This window comes from Raphanus sativus, chromosome 6 (genome assembly GCF_000801105.2).
Source record: "Raphanus sativus cultivar WK10039 chromosome 6, ASM80110v3, whole genome shotgun sequence".
Lineage (NCBI taxonomy): Eukaryota > Viridiplantae > Streptophyta > Magnoliopsida > Brassicales > Brassicaceae > Raphanus > Raphanus sativus.
This window is the reverse complement of record NC_079516.1, coordinates 37281103-37307892: the sequence shown is the minus strand read 5'-3', so window position 1 is coordinate 37307892 and position 26790 is coordinate 37281103. Positions and strand designations below refer to the sequence as shown.

At 37.5% G+C, this 26790-nt stretch overlaps 2 protein-coding genes and 2 long non-coding RNA genes across 4 annotated transcripts; 1 reads left to right on the top strand and 3 right to left on the bottom strand.

Moving 5' to 3' along the window:
- Nucleotides 1–47: 47 nt before the first annotated feature.
- Nucleotides 48–1169, bottom strand: LOC108809370 (photosynthetic NDH subunit of lumenal location 2, chloroplastic). The gene is made up of 2 exons (XM_018581515.2): nt 589–1169; nt 48–237 (listed from the first exon to the last, which is right to left on the bottom strand). Exons 1-2 carry the CDS (start codon nt 1057–1059, stop codon nt 139–141), a joined length of 570 nt encoding a protein of 189 aa, XP_018437017.1. The 5' UTR covers nt 1060–1169; the 3' UTR covers nt 48–138.
- A 969-nt stretch (nt 1170–2138) lies between these two features.
- On the top strand, nt 2139–3672 carry LOC108807107 (mitochondrial uncoupling protein 3). Its single transcript, XM_018579361.2, has 2 exons — nt 2139–2600; nt 2860–3672. The coding sequence occupies exons 1-2, from the start codon at nt 2220–2222 to the stop codon at nt 3391–3393; spliced, it is 915 nt and encodes a 304-aa protein (XP_018434863.2). The 5' UTR covers nt 2139–2219; the 3' UTR covers nt 3394–3672.
- An 11373-nt stretch (nt 3673–15045) lies between these two features.
- On the bottom strand, nt 15046–16366 carry LOC130496411 (uncharacterized). The gene is made up of 2 exons (XR_008935554.1): nt 15672–16366; nt 15046–15449 (listed from the first exon to the last, which is right to left on the bottom strand). It is a non-coding gene; the product is annotated as an uncharacterized LOC130496411 (long non-coding RNA).
- A 3590-nt stretch (nt 16367–19956) lies between these two features.
- On the bottom strand, nt 19957–21732 carry LOC108808369 (uncharacterized). The gene is made up of 3 exons (XR_008935362.1): nt 21588–21732; nt 21458–21508; nt 19957–21341 (listed from the first exon to the last, which is right to left on the bottom strand). It is a non-coding gene; the product is annotated as an uncharacterized LOC108808369 (long non-coding RNA).
- Between the last annotated feature and the right edge of the window lie 5058 nt (nt 21733–26790).

The following is a 26790-nucleotide window of genomic DNA, read 5'->3' as shown; positions in this document are numbered from 1 at the left end:
TTTAACATCCAAAATCGTGGCGAAATGTGTATCTAATCTCTACAATATGGACTTTGAAGTTTTTATATGATGTAAAATATTTGTAATGCAATGTAATGTAATGAATACAGAGGTAAATTATATTTAGTACAAATACAACTAAGCAAGAAGCTCCACCACATCGTCTATCGATTTCAATGTCTTCTCGTAGTAGAGATACGACTCATACACCTTTGGCGTCCGTACGTAGAAATCCAACTATTGCATTGCATCGAAAACATTTAACAAAGTTAATTATAAAAAAAAATATTATAAAACATTGATAAAAAAATCTGAAATACCATTGTCGACGTTAAATATGAAAATACAAATACAATTAACGCAAATTTAACTATTCGAGTATGGTTTGATTTACATTTTTCTTGTAAATATATAATATAATATTATGGTATTTGAATTCCAGATTATTTAAATCTTTTGAACATTATATGCATTTTATAAAATATGAATTCAACAGTTATATAATTTAGCTCAATGATATATAGAGAAACGAAAACACCAATGTTTAAACATTTTTTATAAAGCATTAATTACTTAACTTATATATACCTCACTCATGTTGCTGACTAGCTGATTTGCCGCTTGAACGTAATCATTCCGGCGACTCTCCGGCAAGATGTTCATGGCATTGGTCAAATCCTGAGACAGATAAGCCTGTTTTAATCTTATGTAGAATATGACATACCTCCAAGACATATGGTCCAGCATCTCCCTCATGTCTCTTAATCCTTCCGCCGTCTGTTTTATACGCGCCGCCGCGTCCTCCGGCGATAACCCTGGCTGGAAATATTTCTCCTTTATGAAAGACCTAGTTCCCCATTTCTCCTGTGCTAATGCTGCTGACGTGGCGGTGGCACCGGCCCCGAGGGCCGTGAGGGTTATAAGCGATGTCAGGGTTCTCCGGCTAGTGAAGCTGTCTTGTTGGGATTCTCCGGCGCAGGAAATGACGGAGATTGTTGGGCGATGGTAACTTGACAGGCGGAGATAGGGTGGCGGAGTTTTGGTGGTGAAGGAGCTCATCGTATTTTCGTTTTCTAAAATTTGTTTTTTTTTTGAGGATATGAAATGGGAGGAGCTGAAAATACTGTCTAGGGGAACTTCATTTTTGCCACTTTGGCATGTTATCTCTAAAATTCTACTCCCTCCCTATCTCCACTTTAAGCAGTGTTTAACAATTTTTATTTTGTTTCATGATGTTCTCAATATTCAAGATAAAAATTAATCTTATTTAATATTTGATCAATTACAAATACTGCAAACTTTTATTGGTTGAATTTATTTGATTTAATGTTATTTTTATATATCCAAGATAAATTATATAAAATTTTGAATTTTTGTAATATTTATGCAACAATTTTAAACACAATTTAAAATAATAGATAGAGCGCATTTTTTTTGACATCAAAAAGAGAGAATATTAAAGGGAAAGAATATTAAAGGGAGAGAGTATGTGAAGCTTAGATTTGGCTTTGGGATAGTGTTTGTCATCTATGGAACACAATGCTCTTGTCTCGTGTGGTCCAATTAGTAGGTTTAAGAACCGATTTCTTCTGAGTCGTCGGAAGAGTTTGAATTCATTGAAATGAAATTAAGACAAAAAAATTTATTTGGTAGTGTAGAATACAAGTAGTGATCCTAGATGATACTAAATTCTTTTGTTCGTAAGTGAGGTCAAAATATTTGTGTAATGTAGAATCACGTATCCCTTTTTTGGTAAATAATCCCTCTGTTTTTATGTAAATAGTTTTAGATGAATGCATAAATATTAAGAAAGTCATTGATTTTTTTTAAAGTAGCATTGGATGTATAAATTAGGTGTAGTTAAACCAATAATACATAAGTAAATATTATTTGACTGGTCACATTTAATCCAATAAAAATAGAAAATATTTAAATTTATGAAAACTACTTATATTGTGCAACAAATAAATTTTGCTTAAACTACTTACAATAAAAAAAATAGAGGGAGTATAAAATTGATGTTTGAGTTAAAGAAAAAAAAAGGAAAAATATACATAAAAATGAGTGAACACGGTTACATGGGAAATAGTATCATGGGAAATAGTATTGTGTTAGTGTAACCGACGACGTCGTTTCATAGGCAATAGACTAGAGCGAAAATCAGTTTTGGGTTGTTAAACTTTGCGACTCTCACTTGGTAGCCTATCCGCCGGTGGAAAATGGTGAGCGGAGAAGCACCAACCCAAAAGAGGATCCTGCTCGCTTCACTATCGGCGATGGTCGCTGAGTCAGTTACGTTTCCGATCGATCTCACAAAGACCAGAATGCAGCTCCATGGCTATGCTTCCGGATCCGCTTCCGCTCACCGTGTCGGCGCTATCGGAGTCGTCTCTGAGATCATGAGGCAGGAAGGGATGATGGGTCTCTACAAAGGTCTCTCTCCGGCGATCATAAGGCACCTGTTCTACACGCCGATCAGAATCATCGGGTACGAGAATCTGAAAGGGATCTTAGTCAGATCCGAAGCTAGTAAGGACGGCGAGTCTCTTCCTTTAGTCACAAAGGCTCTCCTCGGAGGGATCTCTGGTGTTTTAGCTCAGGTAAAAAAGGATGCTTCTTTGTTCATGAATCTCCCCAAGTTTCTTGGTTTCTTGGCGTTTCTTGATTTCTTGGCGTTTCTTGATTTGGTTGAATGTTCAGAAAGTCATAATCTTTGGTTTCTGAATCCAACATTTTGCTTCTTGTTAGTTCTACGATTGCATAAAGATGATACCTTTTTTTTTTACGTTTGTTTATATCTTTAGGTTCTAGGCCTAACGAAAATGATTCTTGTGTTGTGTTCTTACTAGCAATGCACAGGTAGTGGCTAGCCCTGCTGATTTGGTGAAAGTGAGAATGCAAGCAGATGGTAGATTGGTGAGCCAAGGTCTGAAACCGAGGTACTCTGGACCAGTCGAAGCTTTCGCTAGAATCCTACAATCGGAAGGAGTGAGAGGGTTATGGAAAGGTGTTGTTCCGAACATTCAGAGAGCGTTTCTAGTGAATATGGGTGAGCTAGCTTGCTACGATCACGCCAAACACTTTGTGATCGAGAGAAAGATCTCGGGCGGGGATAACATTTACGCGCACACTCTTGCATCTATCATGTCCGGTCTTGCTTCCACGACTCTGAGTTGTCCTGCTGATGTGGTGAAGACGAGGATGATGAATCAAGGGGAGAAAGGTGTGTACAGAAGTTCGTACGATTGTTTGGTGAAGACGGTTAGGTTTGAAGGAGTAAGCGCTTTGTGGAAAGGCTTTTTGCCGACATGGGGGAGGCTTGGACCATGGCAGTTTGTGTTTTGGGTCTCTTACGAGAAGTTTAGACAGCTTGCTGGTCTCTCTTCCTTCTAGTAAAAGCTAATTTTGAGGCTTTAGGGGGTTCTGAAATATCTTTTAAAAGTAACATCTACTCTTACTTTCAAGTTTGAGTAAGATTCAATGGTTTCAAGTCTAGTTTTAAAATAAATTGGTTAATTTCCTTGGGGTTTCGTATCAGTTTTCATCTTTTCCTAACTAAATTGCTTATGAAGTCAAATTCAAGTACTTTTTTTCTATTGAAATTTGCATATATTTAGTGCAAGAATATTGGTGTATATTATTAATTGAAATGAAATATCATTAAATTTATGATTTTTTCATATGTTTTGTGCATGAATGTTAGTATATATTTGTTGGAACTATTTTTCAAGTTTCCCGATCTAAGTAAAAACTAGATATGTGTACATAGAATTTTATAAATTTATTGAGTAAAAATCTAATTTAGTGTAAAAATGAAAACTAAGTAAAACTTAGGTATGTCTAAACTATAAACTAAGTTACTGATTAAGATAAATTCATTTGGTGACAAACTGGCACAAACTAAGTAAACTAAATATATAATTAAACTCTTAGCAACTAAGCTAAGAAATTTAGTGACAAATAGCTAAATTAAATTATACTTGGTGACTAACCAAAATTAGGGATAGGCACGAGGCAAGTATTTCCCATTTCTTGGTTACTTGCTATTTGATTTAGGTTGTCCGAATAATTTATTTTACGACTTGGTATTTGACTTGCTTGAAACAAGTATTTGAAGAAAAAAAATTGATACTTGCAAGTAATTTGTCTTGCCTTGTTATTTGTTAAATCAAGTAATTGTTTCTTGATTATTTATATAAAAAGACACATATTCTAAATTTTTAACATCCAAATATCACATGAATTTTTGAAGAAGTAGACAAAAATGAAAATAAACATTCTAAATATTGAAAGAGCGACAGAGGTGACAGATTCGAAAGAATTTTTGTAACTAAATCAAAAGTTTTAAGAGGAATTTGGTGTGTGTGTGGAACTGGCATTTGAAACCTTAAGAGAGTACAAGTCGTATCGTAGAAAAGATAATAGAGATTTTTTGTTAGTAAGATGAAGGGTTTTTAGTGATTAAAACCCTCAACTATTTTTAAATCGTAAAATAAACTTTTAATTATTTTTTTAGTGTTTTAACCCCTCAACTTATAAATTATTAGTGTATGTCACCCTCCGTCTATAATTCTGTAATGGAAGGTGATATACGTTAACGATTTGTAAGTTAATGGATTAAAACACTAAAAAAATAGTTGATGATTTATTTTATGATTCAAAAATAGTTGAGGGTTTTAATCACTAAAACACATTTAAACAAATTAGAAGGAAATAGATAAATGAGTTGATATTTCTTTAGTTATCAAATATTTTTTGTTAACTAAGAACATCTTAACTTAGACAATATGACTATAAACTTGACAATGGGACGGTAATAGTCTAAGCGAAGAAAAAAAAAGAAGCTGTAAACCCAGTTAAAAAATTGGTTATCAGATAATACGAATTTCAAGTAAATAAGTTTTATTCACAATTAGATATTTCCATCAGATGGCCTAACTCATTATCTTAAATACTTTTCTTAACTGGGTCCCAACATTCCAATTTTTCTTTTGGTTAATTACTTTTTTTTACATAGAATTCATATTATCCGATAACCAACTTTTTTTTACTGGATTTACAGTCTCCTTTTTTCTTCACTTATGCTACTGTCATTCCACTATCAGTTTACAGTCATACTATCTAAACTAAAATGTTCTTAGTTAACAAAAATATTTGATAATTAGAGAAACATTAATTCATTTTTTTCCTTCTAATTTGTTTAGAAATGTGTTTTATTGATTAAAACCCTCAACTATTTTTGAATCGTAAAATAAACCTTCAACTATTTTTTTTAGTGTTTTAACCCCTTAACTTACAAACCGTTAACGTATATCACCTTCCGTTACAGAATTATAGACGGAGGGTGACATACACTAACAATTTGTAAGTTGAGGGGTTAAAACACTAGAAAAATAGTTGAGGGTTTATTTTACGATTTAAAAATAGTGGGTTTTAATCACTAAAAACCCTAAGATGAATGACAAAGTATGGATTTGATTTTTTAATATAGAACTTTAATATCTTATTTAATAATGGCTGTTTGTTTATTAAACAAAATAATATTGTAATTAATCATTACTAAACTAATATTGTAATTAATCATTACTAAACAAAAGACAAGATAAATCTTACTTTGCAAGGAATAACAAATATTATATAATAAATAACAAATACTTTATAGAATGAGTAACAAGGCAAATACCAAAAAATGAAACGATACTTGATATTTTCTTTGTCCTTGCAAGTAGTGAAATTTTTTTATTTGTTATTTTCCTTTTTAACGGCAAGTACTCGGTTTTCTAAAGCGAATACGAATCAAATTACGAATATAAGGCGAGTATCGAATAATGATGTAAGGCGAGTATCGAGTAATGATGCTCAGTCCTAACTAAAATGACTTAATAACAAAAGGCAAAAGCTTAATAAACTTAGTGACAAATTTCTTTATTATTTTATGATTAAGTTCTGTGAATCTTTCGTATAAATAGATATACATCTCAAAACAGAACAGACGGAAAAAAAGGTCGCGAGAGAGAGAACACAAAAGAGAGCGTAACCCCTTTTGTCCATAAACCCTTTTGTCCATAAGGTGGGCGGGCTAATCAAAGCTATGCCTCCAATCTGGGGTATGGAGGACAGAACTCAAGGTAGGGTTGTCGGCGAAGACAGAGTTCAGTTCACCTTCAACTCGGAGGCGGATCTTCATTCTGTGCTAAACAGAGGTCCATGGTTCGTGAATGGGTGGATGGTTGCGCTGGACCAGTGGACACCAAACCCACAGGAGGATTACCTGAAGACAATAGCCTTCTGGATAAGAGTCAGAGGCCTACCAATCCACATGTTGAAGAAACCAGTGGTAGAGTCTCTCCTAGGGCCGCTTGGGAAGGTGGAGAAAGTGGAGCTACACGCGAAAAACTCTAACTCTGTAGAGTATGTACGGGCTTTGGTTCAAGTTAACACGGAGGAACCTCTGCAATTTCGGAGAGTAGCAAGACTCAAATCGGGAGTCACCTATCCAACGGAGTTGGAGTATGAAAAACTACTCCGGATCTGCTATGGGTGCAAAAGACTCACTCATGATCAGGATAGATGTTCCTACCAGATTGCTGTTAAAGATGGTTTGGCTCGAACGGAGGAGATGTCTGAACAGGAGCCTAGCCTGAGAAAGAAGCTAAGGGAGAAAGAAACTAAAGCAAAGGAGAGCCTAAAGAAGACCAGTATGAAGGGAGTCATTATCAGAAACCCTCAGCCTTCAGGTAGTCGAAGCGCAAGCAAAGATAATGATGCTCGGATGGCTGAAAAGAGAAAGGGGAAGAGGGTTGTTACAACTCCTCAACGTATCTGGAAACCAAAATCTGGTGGGATAGGAACACAAAAGACCCGCAGCACTGAGGAGTCTATTGTTGATACAAGAAGCTCTGAAGGATATAGCGGAGCAAAGAGTGGTTCTGTTGGTGCGGGAAGTAAGGAAAAATCGATTGCCAACAATGCCTCAGATTTGGTTTTCAGCAGACTGGGAGGATTTGAAGATGATTGGGGGGCTAAAGGCAGTAGGGGAAAAAGAGCTAATCAGGTTACCTCAGAGGACCTTCGAGTGCGACTCAGCGGTGCATCATCCGGAGAGAAGAATGATGGAAAGTCTAGTAAAGGAAGTCGAAGCCCCCCCTCAGTGTTCGAAAGGTTGGGGAGACAAAGTTTATTCACTTCAGGGGCAGTCACAGAGGTTGAAGGTTCCCAGCCTTCAAAGAGACGAAGACAAGATAACAGTGATGAGAGAAACCCGAAGAAGGCGAGGAGGAGCTCATCGCAGAAAGAGAAAATCTCACCCTCAGTCTTTCAGAGGCTGGGATGTTTAGCGATGGAGACTGATAACACGTCAGGTGGAGAAGCTAGTCAATCTGCTCGGGGAGTAGGAGTTTCACAGCATCATTCTGCCCTTGTGGCAGCACATACCCCAATCCATTTTGTCCGTAGGATAGCATTGGAGAGTGGGTCACTTTTGAAAGAAGGGTTGATGGGTAATACCAATCCTTTGAGGTCCATATGAGGATTATGAGCTGGAACTGTCAGGGGCTGGGGAATACCCCGACAGTTCGACATCTACAGGGAATACATGGTCAGTATTTCCCTGAGATAATATTCCTCAGTGAGACCAAGAACAGGAGGGGGTACATGGAGTTTATAATGGCTAAGTTGGGGTTCCACGATCTGGCTACGGTGGATGCTCGAGGCAAGAGTGGAGGCTTAGCCGTTATGTGGAAGAATTCGTGCAGTGTTGAGATCCTACAGGCCAACAAGAGGATAATTGATATGAAGGTGGAGTGGCAGGGTCAACAGTTCTTTATCTCTTGTATCTATGGTGATCCAGTCAGAAGCAAGAGAGGAGAAGTCTGGGAGAGAATCTCAAGAATTGCGGCAACCAGGAAAGGAGCCTGGATGTTACTAGGTGATTTTAACGAAATCATCGATCAGTCTGAGAAGTCAGGAGGAGCGATTCGCACAGATAAGGAAGGCCTGGAGTTTAAGCAGTTGCTCATGAACTGGGGCCTGTGGGACATTAGGTATAAAGGCAATCCGCTTTCTTGGGCAGGTACAAGAAATAATGAATTGGTGCAGTGTAGGTTGGATAGAGCAGTAGCAAATCAGGAGTGGTTAGAAGCGCACCCTCAAGCAACAACCTACTACCTGCAGAGAGTACAATCGGATCATAGCCCGATCATTACCTCACTGGATGGCCTACAAAAAAAGAAGCTGCCGGGTTTTAAATATGATCATCGATGGGCATCTAGAGAGGGGTTTATGGAGACAGTCATCAGTGGTTGGAACTCATGTGGAGGGGGTCAAGGAAGACTGATGGGCAAAATCGCGGACTGTCGGAAGAATATATCAGTGTGGAAAAGAAGGGCGAATCCAAATTCTGCACTGAGGATCCAGGAGCTAAGCTATATGATTGATGAAGCTTCAAGACAGGAAAACTTCAAACAGGAAGAACTTAATCTTCTCAGGAAAGAACTGTCTCAGGAGTACAACAATGAAGAAGCGTTCTGGATGCTAAAGAGCAGGATAAACTGGCTGCGTTCTGGTGATATGAACACCAAGTTCTTCCATGCCGTCACGAAGAATAGAAGAGCGCAGAACAGAATAAAAAGTCTGATTGATGAGGATGGGAAAGAGTGGCAATCAGACAGTGAGATGGGAGCGGTGGCGGAGGGATACTTTAAATTCCTTTTTACAACCGAAGACGTCGGCTTGGATCAAGTGAACTGGCAGGATATACCGGAACTGATCACCCCAGCGCAGAATGTCTCTCTAATGAAACCAGTGTCGATGGAAGAGGTGAAGAAGGCGGTTTTTGACATCAATCCAAGTAAATGCCCAGGACCGGATGGTATGAATGGATATTTCTTCCAACAATTCTGGGACACAAATGGAGGAGAAGTCACTGCAATGGTACAAGAATTTTTTAGGTCAGGAGTGCTAGAAGAGGAGATGAATAACACCAACATCTGCCTAATTCCGAAAACTCTGACTGCAAAGAAGATGTGCGACTATAGGCCTATAAGCCTCTGTAACGTTGCTTATAAGGTGGTCTCCAAGCTGCTGGCAAGAAGACTGAAGAAGGTCCTGCCTACCACTATTTCTGAAACTCAGGCTGCATTTGTAGAAGGCCGGCTCATATCCGATAACATCCTTATTGCGCACGAGCTACTACATGCCCTGAGTTCAGATAATAAGTGTGCGACGGAATTTATAGCAATCAAGACTGATATTTCAAAAGCCTACGATCGGGTGGAATGGACTTTTCTGGATAAAGCGATGAAGGCGTTGGGGTTTGCTGAAGAATGGAGGAGGCTCATCATGAGCTGTGTAACCTCTGTGAGATATCAGGTCTTGATTAATGGCTCTCCTTTTGGCAGAATCACACCTACGAGGGGCCTGAGACAAGGGGATCCACTCTCCCCTTACCTCTTTGTCCTATGCACGGAGGTGTTGGTACAGATGTTGAAAAAGGCTGAACAGGCGAGGCAGATTTCTGGGTTGAGGGTCGCACGAAGAGCACCACCGGTGTCTCATTTATTGTTTACCGATGATAGCATGCTATATTGTAAGGGTTCAGATGAGGAGCTTGAGCAGGTATCTCAGATACTACAAACCTATAGTATGGCGTCGGGACAACGAATTAACTATCAGAAATCCAGCATATATTTCGGTAAGCATATCCCACCATCCCGAAGAACAGAGATCATGCGGAAGATGAAGATTGATACTGTCGGTGGAGATGGTCTTTACTTGGGTTTACCAGAAGCATTTGGGGGCTCAAAGGTCTCCATTCTGAGTTACATTCAGGAGAATCTGGACAAAAGAGTACATGGCTGGCAGGCAAAGTTTCTCTCCCCGGGGGGAAAAGAGATCCTTCTTAAAGCGGTAGCAATGGCGATGCCTACCTACACAATGGCCTGCTTCCTCCTGAATAAGACTACAATCAAGCAGATAATGGCTCTAATGGCGGATTTCTGGTGGCGTACCGGTCATGACTCGAGAGGAATGCATTGGAAGAGTTGGGACAAGCTCTGCAAACCAAAAGCGGTTGGAGGACTGGGATTCAAAGATTTGGAAGCCTACAACCTTGCACTATTAGGTAAACAATTGTGGAGGATGATCAAAAATCCAGACTCATTGATGGCTAGGATCTTCAAGAGCCGCTACTTCAGAAACTCGGACCCGCTAAATGCGGCTCTCGGCTCCCGACCATCCTTTGCTTGGCGTAGCATCCACGCGGCACAGAAACTAATACAACAGGGAGCTCGAGTGGTAATAGGGAATGGCAAAGACACTAAGGTCTGGCAGGAAAGATGGCTTGGAAGCTCGCCGGCTTCCATGGTCACTTCAATGAGAATGGAAGCAAACCTGTACCACCAACCCCTCCCTGATGATCTGCGAGTGTGTGAACTGATCTGTGAGAATGGCAGGGACTGGAACCATGAGAAGCTGGCGCAAATCTTTACGGAGGAGACAAAGGAGAAGATCCTTAAGATCCGACCAGCAGGGAAGTTCAGTAAGGATACTTACACATGGGACTTCACCAAAACAGGCCATTATACGGTTAAATCCGGTTATTGGGTCCAAGCCAACATTATCACGCCACGCCCTGAAGATCAAGCAGTACTCCAACCAAGTCTCGATGCTATCTACCAGCTAGTGTGGAAGTTGGAAACTAGCCCTAAGATAAAGCATTTCTTGTGGAGATGTCTTAATAATGCCCTCCCGGTTGCAGAGAATATGGCGCACAGACATATTGCAAAAGATGGAAGCTGCTCCCGGTGTGGGGGAGAGGCAGAGAGCATTAATCACTTACTCTTCCGATGCCATTATGCGAGACTACTGTGGGCGACGGCAAATGTTCACATCCCTCCAGCAGGCGAGTGGTCTGAGTCCTTATTTGCCAACCTATTTTGGGTCTTAAACCTGAAAAAAGAGTACCCAAAAGAGGAGGTAGATGAAGGCTTTGCACCAGGGATGCTATGGAGACTGTGGAAAAACAGAAATGAGTTTGTGTTTAGAGGGAAGGATTATCAAGTGCCCACAACTGTGATAAAGGTATGGGAGGATGTAATGGAATGGAAGAGCAGAAATGAGGCTAAAGAAGAAGTGGTGAAACAGCCCACAGTAGTTGAACCGGTGAGGAAATGGAAGCCACCGGAACCCATGTTCTTCAAGTGTAATACGGACGCGTCATGGGACAAGGAGTCTAGGCAGGGAGGTGCGGGATGGTTATTGAGAGATCATCAAGGTTCGCTACTGTGGGCAGGGGCGAGAAAGATGACAGAGGTGAGATCAGCGATTGAAGCAGAAGCAGAATCAATCAGATGGGCAGTTTAGGTACTGGTTGGATTTGGGTATAGGCAGGTTCTTGTTGAAACAGATTCTCTGCAATTAACAAGAATGCTAAATGGAGAAGATGCAGTCTGGCCTGTTCTGGAACCCATCATTCAGGATATTTTCTCATCTCTGTCTCGTCATGGTGGAATCACGGTAGGATACTACCCTAGGAGTGGGAATAATTCAGCAGATAGAATAGCGAAGGAGGCTTCTACGTTTACGTCCTTTGTCCCTAAGCTTTATTCTATGGTGCCTTTGTGGTTAAATTCTTGTTTAGAGGCTGAGAAGCCAGTTGTATGAACTCGATTTGGATTAATATGAAGTAGTTGTTGAGCCAAAAAAAAAAAAAAAGAGCGTAACCCTAGCTCCGGTCGCCATTCGGCGTTGCTGGAGGCTCCCCCTCTTCCCTTCCTGTCTTTTGTTTTGTTGTTGCTCTCCTATCTCTCAGTCCAGCCCGGATCGATATGCTTGCGGCTTTGAAGAAGTTGGGCCCTCCGGAACGGCGTGGTGCTGGTTGGAGTCGGAGAACCTATTTGGAGCAGCAGCGAGATGTTTGGCGAGGCTGAGCATAGGGGAGTTGGCTTTTAGGTTTGTAGATCTGACTAGATCTAATTTTGGTCCTTTCAAGATCTTGGTGAAGATCTTTCCGATGATGGCGCGTGAAGAAGGGTAGATGTCTCCACCAGCTCGATTGTCCCCCTTCTTTTGGAGTGAGATAGACGGAGGAGAGGTGCGATGATTGGTGTCTAGTGGGCTTTGGTGAGCTTCGACTATTGAAGCCCCACTCAGAACCCTGATTCCGATTTTCTACCACCGCAAACCGTCTTTCTTTCCGTATTAGTATGCGGCTTGGTCTCGATGGGAGGCAATGAAACTCGGCGGTTTTGACCTACTTTGGTTTTTGCGTCTCTTTCGGCGTTGATTCTGTTGGATGTGGACACGACTCTTATGTTAAGGAGCCATCAGATGGAACTGACAAGAGAAACCGGGTGAGTTATGGCTAGAAGTTTCAAAGTCTTCACCCCTCGGGGCCTCTAGGTGTTTTCAATCGGACCGTTTGTCCGCAGGCGTCATAGGCTTGTAGCAAGAAATACCAATGGCTAAGCTTCTTCTGGTAAAGCGCCCTTGGGTGTAGTGGTTATTGGGACAAGCACTGAACTCTTATTCTTGGTGTCCATAGCTTGGTGTTAAAGTGTTTTTACTGGAAGACTTGGTTATGGTGTCTCCTTGTATACTCTGCTTATGTTTTCCCTTTAGGTGTAAGGTTCGAAGATTTAGGCCCCGGTGTGAAGGAGGCAGTCGGGCAATACGCACTCAGCGTTGTGTCAGAAGATCCAAGCATCTCATTCCAATTTTAGGTGATCACTGCTAGCTCCAAAATGATGTCTAGATGTGTCTCTTTCTAGGATCGGCTTTGGTCTTGTCTTCTGTAACCAAGGGTCTAGTTATGTGGTTAAAGTGACTGGATGTAACGGAAATGGTAGTGTAGGAACCAAATAAATGTTTCTAGGTGATACTTGTTTTCTCATCCTTATGTCACATTGTGGTTAAAACCTCTTTTGAGGAATTGTGGTCACAATTTGATTGTATTAGAATCATTGGATTAATGAAAAATATATACATCTCTATTAAACCAATTCACTCATAAATATCAATTAAAGATTTAACTTTCAGATACAAAGTTCCAACAGTATCTAAAGTCTCGATAGTAGCATGGTTGTTAAATTTCTGGATTTTGTTTTGAGTGATACAAAACAATATGTCAATTTCACGTGGTTTTATCCTTGATTCAAATGTCGTACGGAAACTGTTTCACCTAAAACAACGGACGATTATTAAGTTAAGGTAAATGGTCAGACGATTATTAAGTTAAAGAAAGTGGTCATATCACGACTTCACATATTCATTTACTTGTATATTGGTTTCGAACATTTTACCAATTTACTAGATAGAGATCGGCGCTATCCGCGGAGTGAAACTATTATAAAATAACATAAGGTACATTACATATTCATTGGTGTTACTAAAAAAACATTACATATTCATTTATAGTTTGCAGAATACATTATTGATAACATCTACAATATTATGTACAATAAAATGTACTATACTAAACTAAATGATCTAGAAAAAGGTGCATTGCATAATTTGCTCATATAGTATGTACTAACCACACTGAGAATTAATGACAAAGATTTATAATATTAACCAGGCCTCCAAAATTAAATACTGTCTCAGTTTTTTTTTTTTCAATTTATAAAAATTAGCTATCATATTGAAACTATATATAATTTGGTTTGGTTCGTTTATATATCATCGATTTTTGGTTCATTCGGTTTTATACCAAAAAGCCATAAATATATTTATTTTTTAAATATTAGATTATATGAATAGAGATCAGATTTTTTAAAACATAAATATATATTCCTTAGTCTAACTTTTAAATATAATATTTTATGTTTTATTTAAATATTCAAATAAAAATAAGAAAGTAATAATACCAAAGGATTATATATAATTATTTTTTATCACAGGGAGTTATCAATAAAAACAAAAATATGTTTTATTTAATTTGATGAAAATGAAAAAAAAAAAACCATTTTAGCTTAAAATATAAAAATTATTTAAATCAATGTTTTGATTATGAATATCATATTAATAAAAATAAATGTGTATATATTATTTAAGGTTAATTTTATTAAAAAATTTACATATAAGTATACTAATATTTTTAATTAATCGATTTCTTCGGTGATGTTTCTTAAAGATAGCATCGGCTCGATTTCTTTTGAACTACCAAATCTAAATCACTTTTTTCTACTTCGATTTAATTTGGTTTTAATTGGTTAGTTCTATCAGACTGAACACCTCTAAATATTAGTGATATGGATACCTAATGTGTAAGAAATTGGAATACATGATCAAATTCCTACCGAATATTTTTCAACTTTGAGATTTTTTTTAGTTTAGATTGATACGTTTTAGTATTTGAACCATAAATGTACCTCTTTGTTATGTGAGCGAGATTTGCCGGGCACATGAATGCCAATGTTTTGTTTTAGAATATACCTAGAAAATAATGGCAACTTAATGGTATTCACCTCACATAAATTCACTTTGAACACAATTTAATATTTCCGTAAAATTAAGCATAACTAATTAATGCATATATTGACGGTATGTTACCAAAAAGTCATACTCCCTCTGTTTCTGAATAAATGTCGTTTTAGAATTGTGCACACGGATTAAGAAATCATTAAATTTTGCATATTTTCCATACAAAAACATCATTATCCATACATTTCAACCAATAGAAAAATAAAATACAGAATAAAGTTAATAAATTCTGCATTGAAATACTAAAACGACACTTATTTTGCAACGAAAATTTTTCTCTACAACGACACTTATTGATAAATGGAGGGAGTATTATATACCGAACATCATTTTCGGTTTTTTTTTAAAAGTAACATGATCAGCCTTAACATCAGTGAGATGAAAATGGTATGTGACAATCGCTGCTGGTTTATATAACTATTGATCCTTTGATAGTGATTTACTCCTGATTCACAATGATCTGATCACTCACAACTTTGCTTTTGTTCTATAGCATATGTGTATGTATAGCTGGAAGAAACCATCTTAGTAATGACAACTCGATTTGATAATTTTGATATATGAAAGGATAACAAAATGCAAAATACTTATTTAAAAACCATGTTTAGGTGGTAACGTGTTGAAGGAGAAGAAAAATAAACAGAGCTGCCATGAAAGAAGAAAAAAACAGAGCAAGTAAGGTAGACGAAAGCTCGCTGAAAATTCAAGCCAAGACATTAGTGAGTTCAGACAGCAAGCTCGCTGAGAATTCAAGCCAAGACATTAGTCAGTTCAGACAGCAAGAATTCAAGCCAACGCATAAAAGTTTCAGCTTTACAAACTCACTATATAAGACAATAAAAAAGAGTCTTCCTTTTTGCCTTGAGATCACAATAACACGTCTTTGCAATTCATGATAAGAACTAAGGCCACTGGACTTAAACTCCAATCTCACATAAGCAGGGAATTGAACTCTTTAATGTCTTTGAGACCTTGAAATTTTCAGCTCATCAGCAAAGCTAAACAGTTTCAGCTTTAAACCACAGAAACATTCAGTACAATCAATTTTAGCCATAAAATAGACTTCAACCTCACATAAGTTGCTAGATTCCTCGTTCTCGAATGACTTGCTATATCAAATGGTGTAGGATGCTAAACTAATCTAGGCGAAAAGGGAGAGATGAGAACAGATTCGAGAGGGACATATGGCTTACTTGTTTGTTCATCAACATCGGGATATCACATACCCCTGCTACTATTCGATCCATGGCTAGCTCCATCGCCTGATTTCTCCATCACCACAAACTTTCTTAAGCAGAAACCACAGACTGAAAACAACAATTAACCTTGAAGTCTGATGTCCATTGAGCAATCGATCAAAGGTACTACCCAAAACGACAGGACCGAACGAATCTGCCGTAGTAATCTTTGAAGCTCTCACTCCTCGCACATCGCCTCCCTGACTCACTCCACTCTTTCTCTGCCGTCTCTTCATTCCTCCACCGCCGCAACGGCCTCTCATGACTCCACTCGCTCGTCTCGTTAACCTCACTGATCTCACCGTCTTTTCCACCCCTGTCTCCACCTCTTGTCTCTTTGACATCCTCTCGAAAAAAAAAAATCGTCTCTCTCACCATCTCCGACACGAATCTCTCCGAAAACATCCCTAAAACATTCCACTCAAATCTCACATTCTCGATTTATCAGATAATCTAATAAAGGATGATTACACACTTTGATTACTCTACTCTCCAACCTTAAAGCTCTAAAATTGTCGCCCAACTCAGATATCCGGCGAGATACCCGACATATCATCAGCGAGCTAATCTTACAAAAGAATAAAAACTCATCTTATTAAATTGGTTGATCGATTGAAGAAAATATATGGCGTTATCTTGTTATCAAGCCAATTATGTCATATGTGTACTAATGGCATATAGTGTAATTTAAGGGTTATTAAAAATGAAAGCTGAGAAGAGCTATGCTAATGACACCTCAATGGCAAACTTGTGAATAAAATACAAAATAAAGGTTAGACTCTAAAAATGCTTATGTATTAATAAGTAAGGGATATTATCGTTATCATCATGTTTTGTTTCGTAATTTTCAATCTGAATTCCTGAGTCTTAACATATTTAACATATTGAACTGAAATAGATATCACTTGAAATTGTGTATTTACGATTTTGGATAATAATTCATACATTTTAAGATTTTTTATCATTAGTAACTAGGGATGGATACTTTACCCGATACCCGAAACCGCATCCGAATCCGATCCGAAAACCCGAACCAAAATAGCAAAATACCCGAATTGGTATTAAATTAGGAGATATTAGATATCCGAATCCGAACGGATAATATCCAAACCCAAATTGATATCCACAGATATCCGAACCCGAACAGGTAATATCCAAACCCAAATGGATATCTCATTTTATTTTAAATATTTATATTGATGATACACATATTTTAAGATCATATAGTATATATAACTTTGGAGAAACTAATTTGATATTCATTTAAAATGCATGTCAAACTTTTTGCTTCATGTATTAACTTTCAAAGCAGCCATGGTAAAATTTAGAGACGCCATCTGTCTTCCCTCATCAGGTATATCCTCAACTATCCTTTTATGGATCTGCTGGTCAATCTGAACAGCGAGGAACCGACTGATCTCCGAAGACAAGAGCCAATCTGCAAGCGAAGTTATGCAAAAAGGGTTAACCTCAGCGAGAGAGTGGATCCAAGCGCAAGAGACTCACCTATCAATCCAGAAGAAAGGCCTTCCAACTCCCCGAGTCTTGCATGCAGATGAAAGAGATCTTGGGCCAACTTGCTTTACAGACGCTTCTTGGGACTCAACATCAAAGAGGGCAGGAATAGCATGGATTATATAAACTAAATTTAAATATTTTCTAAATGTTTTATAAAACAAAAAATAATAGTTAGATACTTAGAAAATTCTTAATTCTTATCTTCACTTGACATTCAAAATATAAAAAATAATACTTTAGACAATCTAAATATTTTTTGTAATAAGATAAGAGTTTTGACATCTAACTAGGGGTGGGCATTTCGGTTTAATTTCGGGTTCGGTTTGGGTTCGGTTTGGTTTGGGTAATTTGGGTTTTATAAAACTCAAACCAATTAAAACCAAAGTAGCTTTGGTTTGGGTTCGGTTTGGATTTAATTCGGTTCGGTTCAGTTCGGTTTGGTTTAGATTTAGTTCGGTTTACATTATTATGGTCTAGTTTGGTTCGGTGTAGTTCGGATTGGTTATAAAATATGAAGGCATTAGTTTTATACTTTTATTAAAAACTAATCAACTCATAAATGATAGAGTGAGAATATAAAAACTTATGCTACATGATTTTATATATAATAGTATTATTTGAATTGTATTTATATTTTTTTTAAAGATATGGAAGTTATGAAAAAATGAAAAACGAAATTTTAACTAAAATTTACAATATGTTAATACATATATATATATATATATATATCATATATATTTTTACTATATATATATTGGATTATCGGTTTGGTTCGGTTTGGTTCGGTTTAAACCCAAACCAAACCAAACCGTTCGGGTTGAGTAAAACATAAACCAATTGGATTACATAAAGAGTACGGTTTGGTTTGGTTCGGTTTAACTTCGGTTTGGTTGGTTCGGTTCGGTTCGGTTTGGGTTTTTTGCCCACCCCTACATCTAACAAAAAAATATTATTTTTAGTATTTTAAAAATATTTAAATATCTAATATGAATAATAAAATTAAATTTCAGATTTAAAATAAGTCAAAAGTAAAACATCATCGATATATTATCGAGAATGAAAATTAACTAACACCAAACTAAATCAACTAATTTTTGGTCTCTCTATCATCATTCACTTCATTTTTTTCAAGTAAAAACTATAAAATAATAAGTTAAAACTATTTATTGGTTTAACCGGTAACTGAGTTTCGAGTTTTAGTGAATTTTTGCGGGTCTTATTGGGTTTTTAAATATTGGTTTTTTCACAAGCCCAAACCGAATTTATCTTTACTTACTGGATTTACCGATTCAACCGCGGGTCCGGGTAAGGTTTCAAAACATTGGACATAACCAACATAACAACTTACATTACCATAAAAACAAGAATATACATCAGTCTTCACTTCAACTACAAGAACATACATAAATCTACTACAACTAATAAAAAATAGATTAGCTACAACAACATACATTAGCTTAAATTAAATACAATTGCGACAACAAGAAAAATTAAACTAGAAATATAAACTTCAAAAAGATAACAATGAACATAGCAACAACAACAACAATGCACTTCAAACTGCGCCAGCTGCATCCGCCTGGTCCTTACACTATATGGATTTAAGGGCAGACCCACCATAGAATTGGCTCCCTTATTCCACAACAAAGTTATCTCCCAGAATATCTCCAGCTCTATATATTTGATACGAACAACGAAGTCAGAAACAGGCTAAACGCAATGGGGCAAACCTCAACGAAAGGTTATCTTGATGAGAGAACCCTAGAGCGCCTCATTGAGATGATTGATGAGAATAATTGTTTAGCTAAGATTTTTCGAAAGGCACGAGACTATTACGAAAGCGTCGGGAAAGAGTTTACTATTAGTTTGCTGCCATATAAAGGGAAAGAATACGATCTTCCGAGTACGGATGAGGTTGCAGGCCTTATCGTAGGGGATATGTCATCAACAGTTGGAGAACGCGATATAGTAGTCCAATTCCAATCTGACACTTTGCAGCAGATACATGATAATCACCCTCTTTACATGAGCCTCCAATATTCTCTTCTGTCTCCATATGGTGATTATGGTTTTCACCCCGAGATCCCACTACATCTTGAGACAGGCACTTCGAGAACAAGGAAATTCCTAACTGTACGCCAATTCTACACTGCTCAGATACAGACACGTCTTAACCAAGGGATGACATTGATTAAAGGCGGTCGACTCCTCCATCAGTATGTTATAGACATTTATACGACAATTGAAGAAGATCGGCGAAGGAATAATCAAGATGTCTTGAGAGCTGAGCTAAACAGTAATGTACTCGATGCTGTTAGCAAATGTGACACTGATGCTAAAATTATTGGTCAAAGGTTCATATTTCCGCCAAGTTTCACCAGTGGGCCCCGATACTTAGTTGAGAAATACCATGATGCGATGGCTATTTGCAGAGAATATGGGAATCCAGATCTGTTTATCACAATGACGGCCAATCCTAAATAGAGAGAGATTAAAGAGCACCTTGCGAAATATGGTGGAGACTCTCCTAATGATAGACCGGACATTGAGTGTCGTATCTTTAAGATGAAAATATACCAGCTACTAAAAGATTTTAAAAAAAAGAACTTTCTTCAGGCCATACACCTCAGCTCTCCACAGGATAGAGTTTCAAAAAAGAGGTCTCCCTCATAATAATATATATGCATGGGAGCCCTCTTTTTTGAAACTCTATCCTGTGGAGAGCTGCGGTGTATGGCCTAAAGAAAATTATTTTTTTGAAATCTTTTAGTAGCTGGTCTAATTTCATCTTAAAGAAACACACTCAATGTTTGGTCTATCATTAGGAGAGTCTCCAGCATATTTCGCAAGGTTCTCTTCAATCTCTCTCCATTTAGGACTGGCCGTCATTGTGATAAACAGATCTGGATTCCCATATTCTCTGCAAATAGCCATCGCATCATGGTATTTCTCAACTAAGTATCGGGGTCCACCGGTGAAACTTGGCGGCAATATGAACCTTTGACCAATAATTTTAGCATCAGTGTCACCCTTGCTAACAGCATCGAGTACATTACTGTAGAGCTCGGCTCTCAAGACATCTTGATTATTCCTCGCCCACCTTCGCCAATCTTCTTGAATTGCCGTATAAATGTCTATAACATACTGATGGAGGAGAAGGCCGCCTTTAATCAATGTCATCCCTTGGTTAAGACGTGTATGTATCTGCACAGCGTAGAATTGGCGTATAGTTAGGAACTGCCTTGTTCTTGAAGTGCATGTTTCATGATGTAGTGGGATCTAGGGGTGAAAACCATAATCACCATATGGAAACAGAAGAGGATATTGGAGGCTCATGAAAAGAGGGAGATCATCACGTATATGCTGCAGAGTGTCAGATTGGAATTAGACCACTATATCGCGTTCTCCAACTGTTGATGACATATCCCCTACGATAAGGCCTGCAACCTCATCCGTACTCGGAAGATCGTATTCTTTCCTTTTCCCTTTTTTTCTGGCAGCAATCTAATAGTTAACTCTTTCCCGACGTTTTCGTAATAGTCTCGTGCCTTTCAGAAAATCTTAGCTAAACAATTATTCTCATCAATCATCTCAATGAGGCGCTCTAGGGTTCTCTCATCAAGATTACCTTCCGTTGAGGTTTGCCCCATTGCGTTTAGCCTGTTTCTGACTTCGTTGTTCGTATCAAATATATAGAGCTGGAGATATTCTGGGAGACGACCTTGGTGTGGAATAAGGGAGCCAACTCTATGGTGGGTCTGCCCTTGGATTTATATAGTGTAAGGACCAGGCGTATGCGCTACACTATAATCCATTTTCATTATAATGGATGTGAAAGCCAGTACATAATTGTAGACTCGGATAGTATTTTGAAACCCTCTATACTGGAAAAGTTCTTCTAATAAAGCTGGGGGTTACTTGATCGGTGGAAGCTTTATTTGGCAATGGTTACAGAAAATTGTGAATTTTGGTTCTCCAGTTCTGGAGTCCGTACAAGTGCTCTCCGAAGTCTAAATTAGTGCACCGCATTTTGTGCATGCTACAATTGGGTCCTCTTCGACTTTGGATGTAGAGCCCTTATCTGAATTAGAATGTGTGTTGCAATTGCTAACACAGTGTGTTTAGTATTTTAGAGTCTTACGGAATTTAATATTTGTTAATAAATATTGGTTTTTATATCTTTATATCTTTTTATTCATTAGAAAATTATTTGTAGTGCGTACCTTCTTTTCTGGTGCGAATGCGTCGTAAGACATGCGGCCGTGAGGTAGCATCTGAATAAATGCACAAAACACTGAGTATTAGAATTATAAATGTATTTATCCAAATGGACTTGTTATTTATGATGCATACCTTGTGATTGTGCTGAAGTTCGTTTTGATAGCAAGATGGCCTTTCGCATGTTACGTGCATTTTTTTGTTTCACTAATATGTTTTAAAACAGTTAGTATTTGAGGATATTTATAAGTTATATATACTGAAGCAAATTTTCATACCATATGAGTCACACTTATCGCATCCACCTGTTTTATTTAGATTTAGAACCCACTTAGTTTTATGAATACATATTGTTAGAAATATGTTATTAGAATCTATATAAACTTACAGTCATAGTATTTTGGTTTGAATGCTGGTCGATCGTAAGTTTGTCGAACTGAAAAATATTCATAATTAGAATACTATCCAATACAACATTAGTAGTTTCAAATAATGTATATCTTATGTTAGAGTCACACCTCTTGATTTCGTACGTGATCCGAGCGGACGTCCTCGTTTCCTTTTAGATGTTGTTGCAGACGAAGCTTCTGCATTCCAAAAAAATAGCCACACAATTAGACTTTGTTTAGTTTAATGCTTCTGTCCACAAAACCCATTGTAAAAAGCTTAATAATATTAGAACATTTTGAATTAGCAATGATCAAAAATCTGGAAACGTGTTTAAAAAATAAATTTGTCTAGAAAATGATTGTTTCAAGTTTTAAAATGATAAACTGTTTGAAATAAAATTTAATATATTTCTGTCTTTTCTTATTTGATGTTATTGAGATCTTTTCACAGATTAATGCACCCAGTACAATACATTTTGTATTCTTCATCAGGTAATTATATTGTCTTCTATGTTGTCCCTATTATTTGTATTGTTTTTTGAAAAAACTTGAGGCATAATGAAGTTACTCAACGTATTTTAAATCAAACTGGAGGGTGTACTGCTTTTTAAAATATTATTTGTGTTAGAATTATGGAATTTAAAGCTGAGAAGTATTTAAAATTGGTTTATTTACATATATATATATATATATATATTATATTAATTTGTAAGATAATAATGTTTTTTAAAAGAGCAATTATCTCAAATCGAACTTTTTAAATTTTGTCACAAAAATATCATTCAAAAATAAAATGACTAAAATAGCATCTTTTTGTTTTAAAATTTTTAATATTTATTTTTTATTTTTAAAAATCTGAACACATTCCTAAATACATATTTACCCTTCAATAAAAAGTTTTGGTCATTTTCCTCTTTATAATACTATTTTGTGACAAAAACTTGGTTTTGCGCTATCGTGGTCTTTTTTTCTTTTTAAAACCTTGCATGAATAAATTAATAATTTCCATATGTATAAATTATATAAAACATATAAAAACTCTACTGTTATGTTTCTTTATAATTTTAGAAATGAAAACTCTCCTAAGGTATTATATTTGGAGATTTTTAAATATTACAAAACTACTATAGTTTGTTGAAAAAATGGTCATAATCTGTAGTACATATTTGCTATATATGTTTTTTTTTTTTGCTAAATATATTTGCTATATATGTTGCCCATATAAAAAGATTTAGTTCCATATATATAAATTATAGACAGCTCTGTCGAGAAAAAAAAAACGGTGTTACGACAGCACCGTTCCACTAATTATTGTTTCAATTTGGGCTAAGCACGGCTCTGTGTGGACAGAATCAAAACTGCGTAAAAATAACCGTAGGATAACTAACCTTAAACAAAAAAATATTGAGTCTAACTTCTAAAGCATGAAATTTTGGTGGTGTTGAAATTTTGTTGGTGTTGAATTAATATTTAGTCAAAAAAAAATAACTCAAAATTCTAACTCATAGATAATACATTTTACGAAGGCATTACTCTGTAGATATGTCACGGCCAATATAACGTAGACATCATGTGGTGGAGATTATTAAATATTTCTAGAGAATACAACAGAAGTAAGGATTTGTTGTACCTGCAGTTTCCGAAGGGGGTGTAGGAGGTGGGTTCTCCATTTCTTTTATATTTCGATCCTTTGAAGCAAACCGATTGTCAGTTAGAGAGCTGGATTAAGATTTGTATGTTGTTGGCTTCTAAAAGAATTTCTTAAGACTTACGCAGTTTTTAGGAGTATTGCCTTGGTCAAAGCTTTGTAGACACTTCCTATGGTGATTTCAGTATTGATTCTGTAAATGGGAAATAAAAAGTTGGCTTTCCTTTTTGTAGAGATTTTAGGAATGATTTACACTTTAAGAGGAATAAGAGGAAGGAAATTAGTGACTAAGATATGTGAATATTTTCTTACGTTATTGGAAGGAAATAGCATTTACTTATTTGGGTTTGGCTTGATGTATTGGTCCTAAATTTTTGCCGTTAAACACGTTCATAAAAAGCTGGAGTATTTATGTTGCTTAACAAACGTTAGGTTTTTTGAAATCTTATATCATTTTTTTTTAAATTTGGAAGTGGCGATGAGCAACTTCCCTCGCACTGTATACGTTTTTTATGCCACTAACTCACTAACTTAAAAATATTTCTCTCTCCTCTCTCCCCGACTCTTCTCTTCTCTCGAACACTAAACTAATCTGAAGATCGTCTCCGGCGTCCGGTGGCGCGTCCGCGCGCGTGTCGACGCCGGAGGGCCACCTCCTCCCTTGCTCCTCCTCCTTTGCTATTTGCTATTCATCGTCTCTCCGCCTTCCTTCCCGATATGCTTGTGGATCTGCAGTGGGGTTATGACCGGGTTAGAAGCCAAGCGCAAGGTTTCCAGATCCGGTTTCGTTTCAGCTTCTGGTGGTTTCACGGCGAGGTTTTGAAGCGGCTTGTACGGTGAATGGTCGGATTTTAGGGTTTGTGGATTAGATCGGTTTTACTTTCGATTTATTCCCTGGAATTCTTGTCGTTGAAGTTGATGATGGTTGGAGCTTGTTTAGAGTCTCCGTGTTCGAGATTCCAACTGGTTTCTTCGACATTAGGGGTTAGTCTTTTGGGTCTCTCCGGCGTCGGAGTGTTTCTGGACCTATTCATCCTTTGTCAAGTGAGCTCTGGTGCTTCTTCAGACCGGAGACGGGTTGTGGGCAGATGTACGCAGGCGGTGATGGTGCTCTGTTCCCAGCTCTAGCTCGTGTGAATGATCGTGTTGTTTGTAGCAGGTTGTCGTCTATGGCTTCTTGTGGATAACTCATTCGGACACATCACTTCGGTTATTGTCTTCACGGCTTCTATTCAACTTTCCTGACATTGGTCATGGCTTTGTTGGGAATGTCTCGACGCTTCATTGTTAAGGTCTCTCTCCATTGACACCGGGGGAAACTTCTTACTCATAGGTTAATGTCCCTTGGTTCTCAAGGGCATCAAATGGCGAGGCTGTGCTCGGGAGTCATTCACGGCCTCGGTGTCTCCATTTGATCAAGGTCGCTTCCGAGAACACTACAAGAAAACACGCTGATTCTGAGGAAAATACCGAGGGAAAATGAGTTCCTCGGAAATTTCTGACCAAAAATCGAGGAAATTCCGAGGAAACCAAGAAATGTGGTTTCCTCGAAATTTCCTCACTATTTTTTGAGGAAATTTCGAGGAGGACCAACTTCCTCGGTATTTTTCGAGGCAATACCGAGGAAACCTTGTTCGTCGGAAAAAACCGACGGATATTTCTAATATTTCGACGACATCTTGTAGCCGTTAGAGAGCCGCTGGGAGAGCCGTTGAGGGATTTTAAAAATTCCGAGGAAATTTCGAGGAAATGTCGGTTTCCCTCGGAATTTCCTCGGAATTTCCTCAGTATGCCGGGAAGATTTCATCTATAAATACAGCCACCCCTCTTCCTCTTCGTTCACTCCATTTCTTCTTCTTCTCTCCTACTATTACGAATTTGATTCCAAAAAAACATGTTTTCTTCAAATTATTTTCGTTCTTGGATCGATCGACCTCATTTGGATCCAGACACGAGATTGCTTACGGAAGAATACAATCAAGGTATATTTGAGTTCATGAGGGTAGCTCGCCGACAACCGAAAGCAGAAACAAGTAAGTTAAGATGTCCTTGCTCTAATTGTAAAAATAGAAAAGTTATTAAAGAGTGGGATGTTTGGACTCATCTATATTTGAGTGGGTTTACACGAAGTTACAAAATTTGGTATCGTACTTAAATTTTTTAAAATGTTACAGGTTTGTTATATCAAGAACCCCCGGGTAAGGAACAGAGATGATCCATGGGTTACTGTTACCAGACTCAACCCGAGAGGCCGAGTTCAGGGGAGTTCTGAGCTGGAAGACCCACTACAACCAATCACATCCAGTAACTTAAGTGCAGCAGAAGATGTAGCAGGAGTTGGCCTTGTAGTAGATTTCACCGACTTCGCAGAGGAAGCCGTCGTTCACAAACATGATGAACCATTTATTGGAGAGTTTCACCAAGATCCAGATTCAGATTCATCTGGTGATGATGACTCGAAATCAGAGTAGATTTTTTTTTTTTTATGAATTTCGAGGAAATACCGAGGGAAAATAGGGTTTCCTCGAAATTTCCTCGGAATGACCCTTAACGGTTTAGGGGTTTGATTTAAAACACCTTGTTCCTCGAAATTCCCTCGAAATATTTCGAGGAAAATTCGAGGGAACACATAGTTTTTTGTATTTCCTCGAAAGGTTTCGAGGAAATTTCGACGACCAACATAATTTTTGGTAGTTCCTCGAAATTCCCTCACAATATTTCGAGGGAATTTCGAGGAACAAGAGGTTTTAAACCGAAAACGACGTTTTGCGGATTGAATAACACGTATATAACCTTCATTAAGTGTCTTAGCCAGATTATGAAGTCAAACTTTAGGGTTTTAAACCGAAAACAATGTTTTGTGGATTGAGACGAAAACCACACAACATAAGATAAACACTTATACATTTTAATAAACGTTAAAGGAAATACTTACAATAATTTTTGTAATTGTGTTATTTCATTGTTTATGATCATCTATACAAAAAAACCTCATTATTATGAATTACATTTGTATAAGAAATGACATAGGGGAAAAATCGATGTTTTCAAAACCCCAAACTCTCTTTCCTCGAAATTTCCTCACAATATTGTGAGGAAATTTCGAGGAAATTTGTCCTTGGACTATTTTTCATTAACCTGGCAACCCTAGCCGCCAAACTTTCGCGAAAATCAGAAAAGAGAATTTCGAGGAAATTTCGACGACCAACATTAAAATTTGTGAGGAAATTTCGACAGACCCTTTCCGTCGGACCCCTCATAAATTAGGTTTTCATTCTTCTCTTCCCCATTTCTCTCCTCT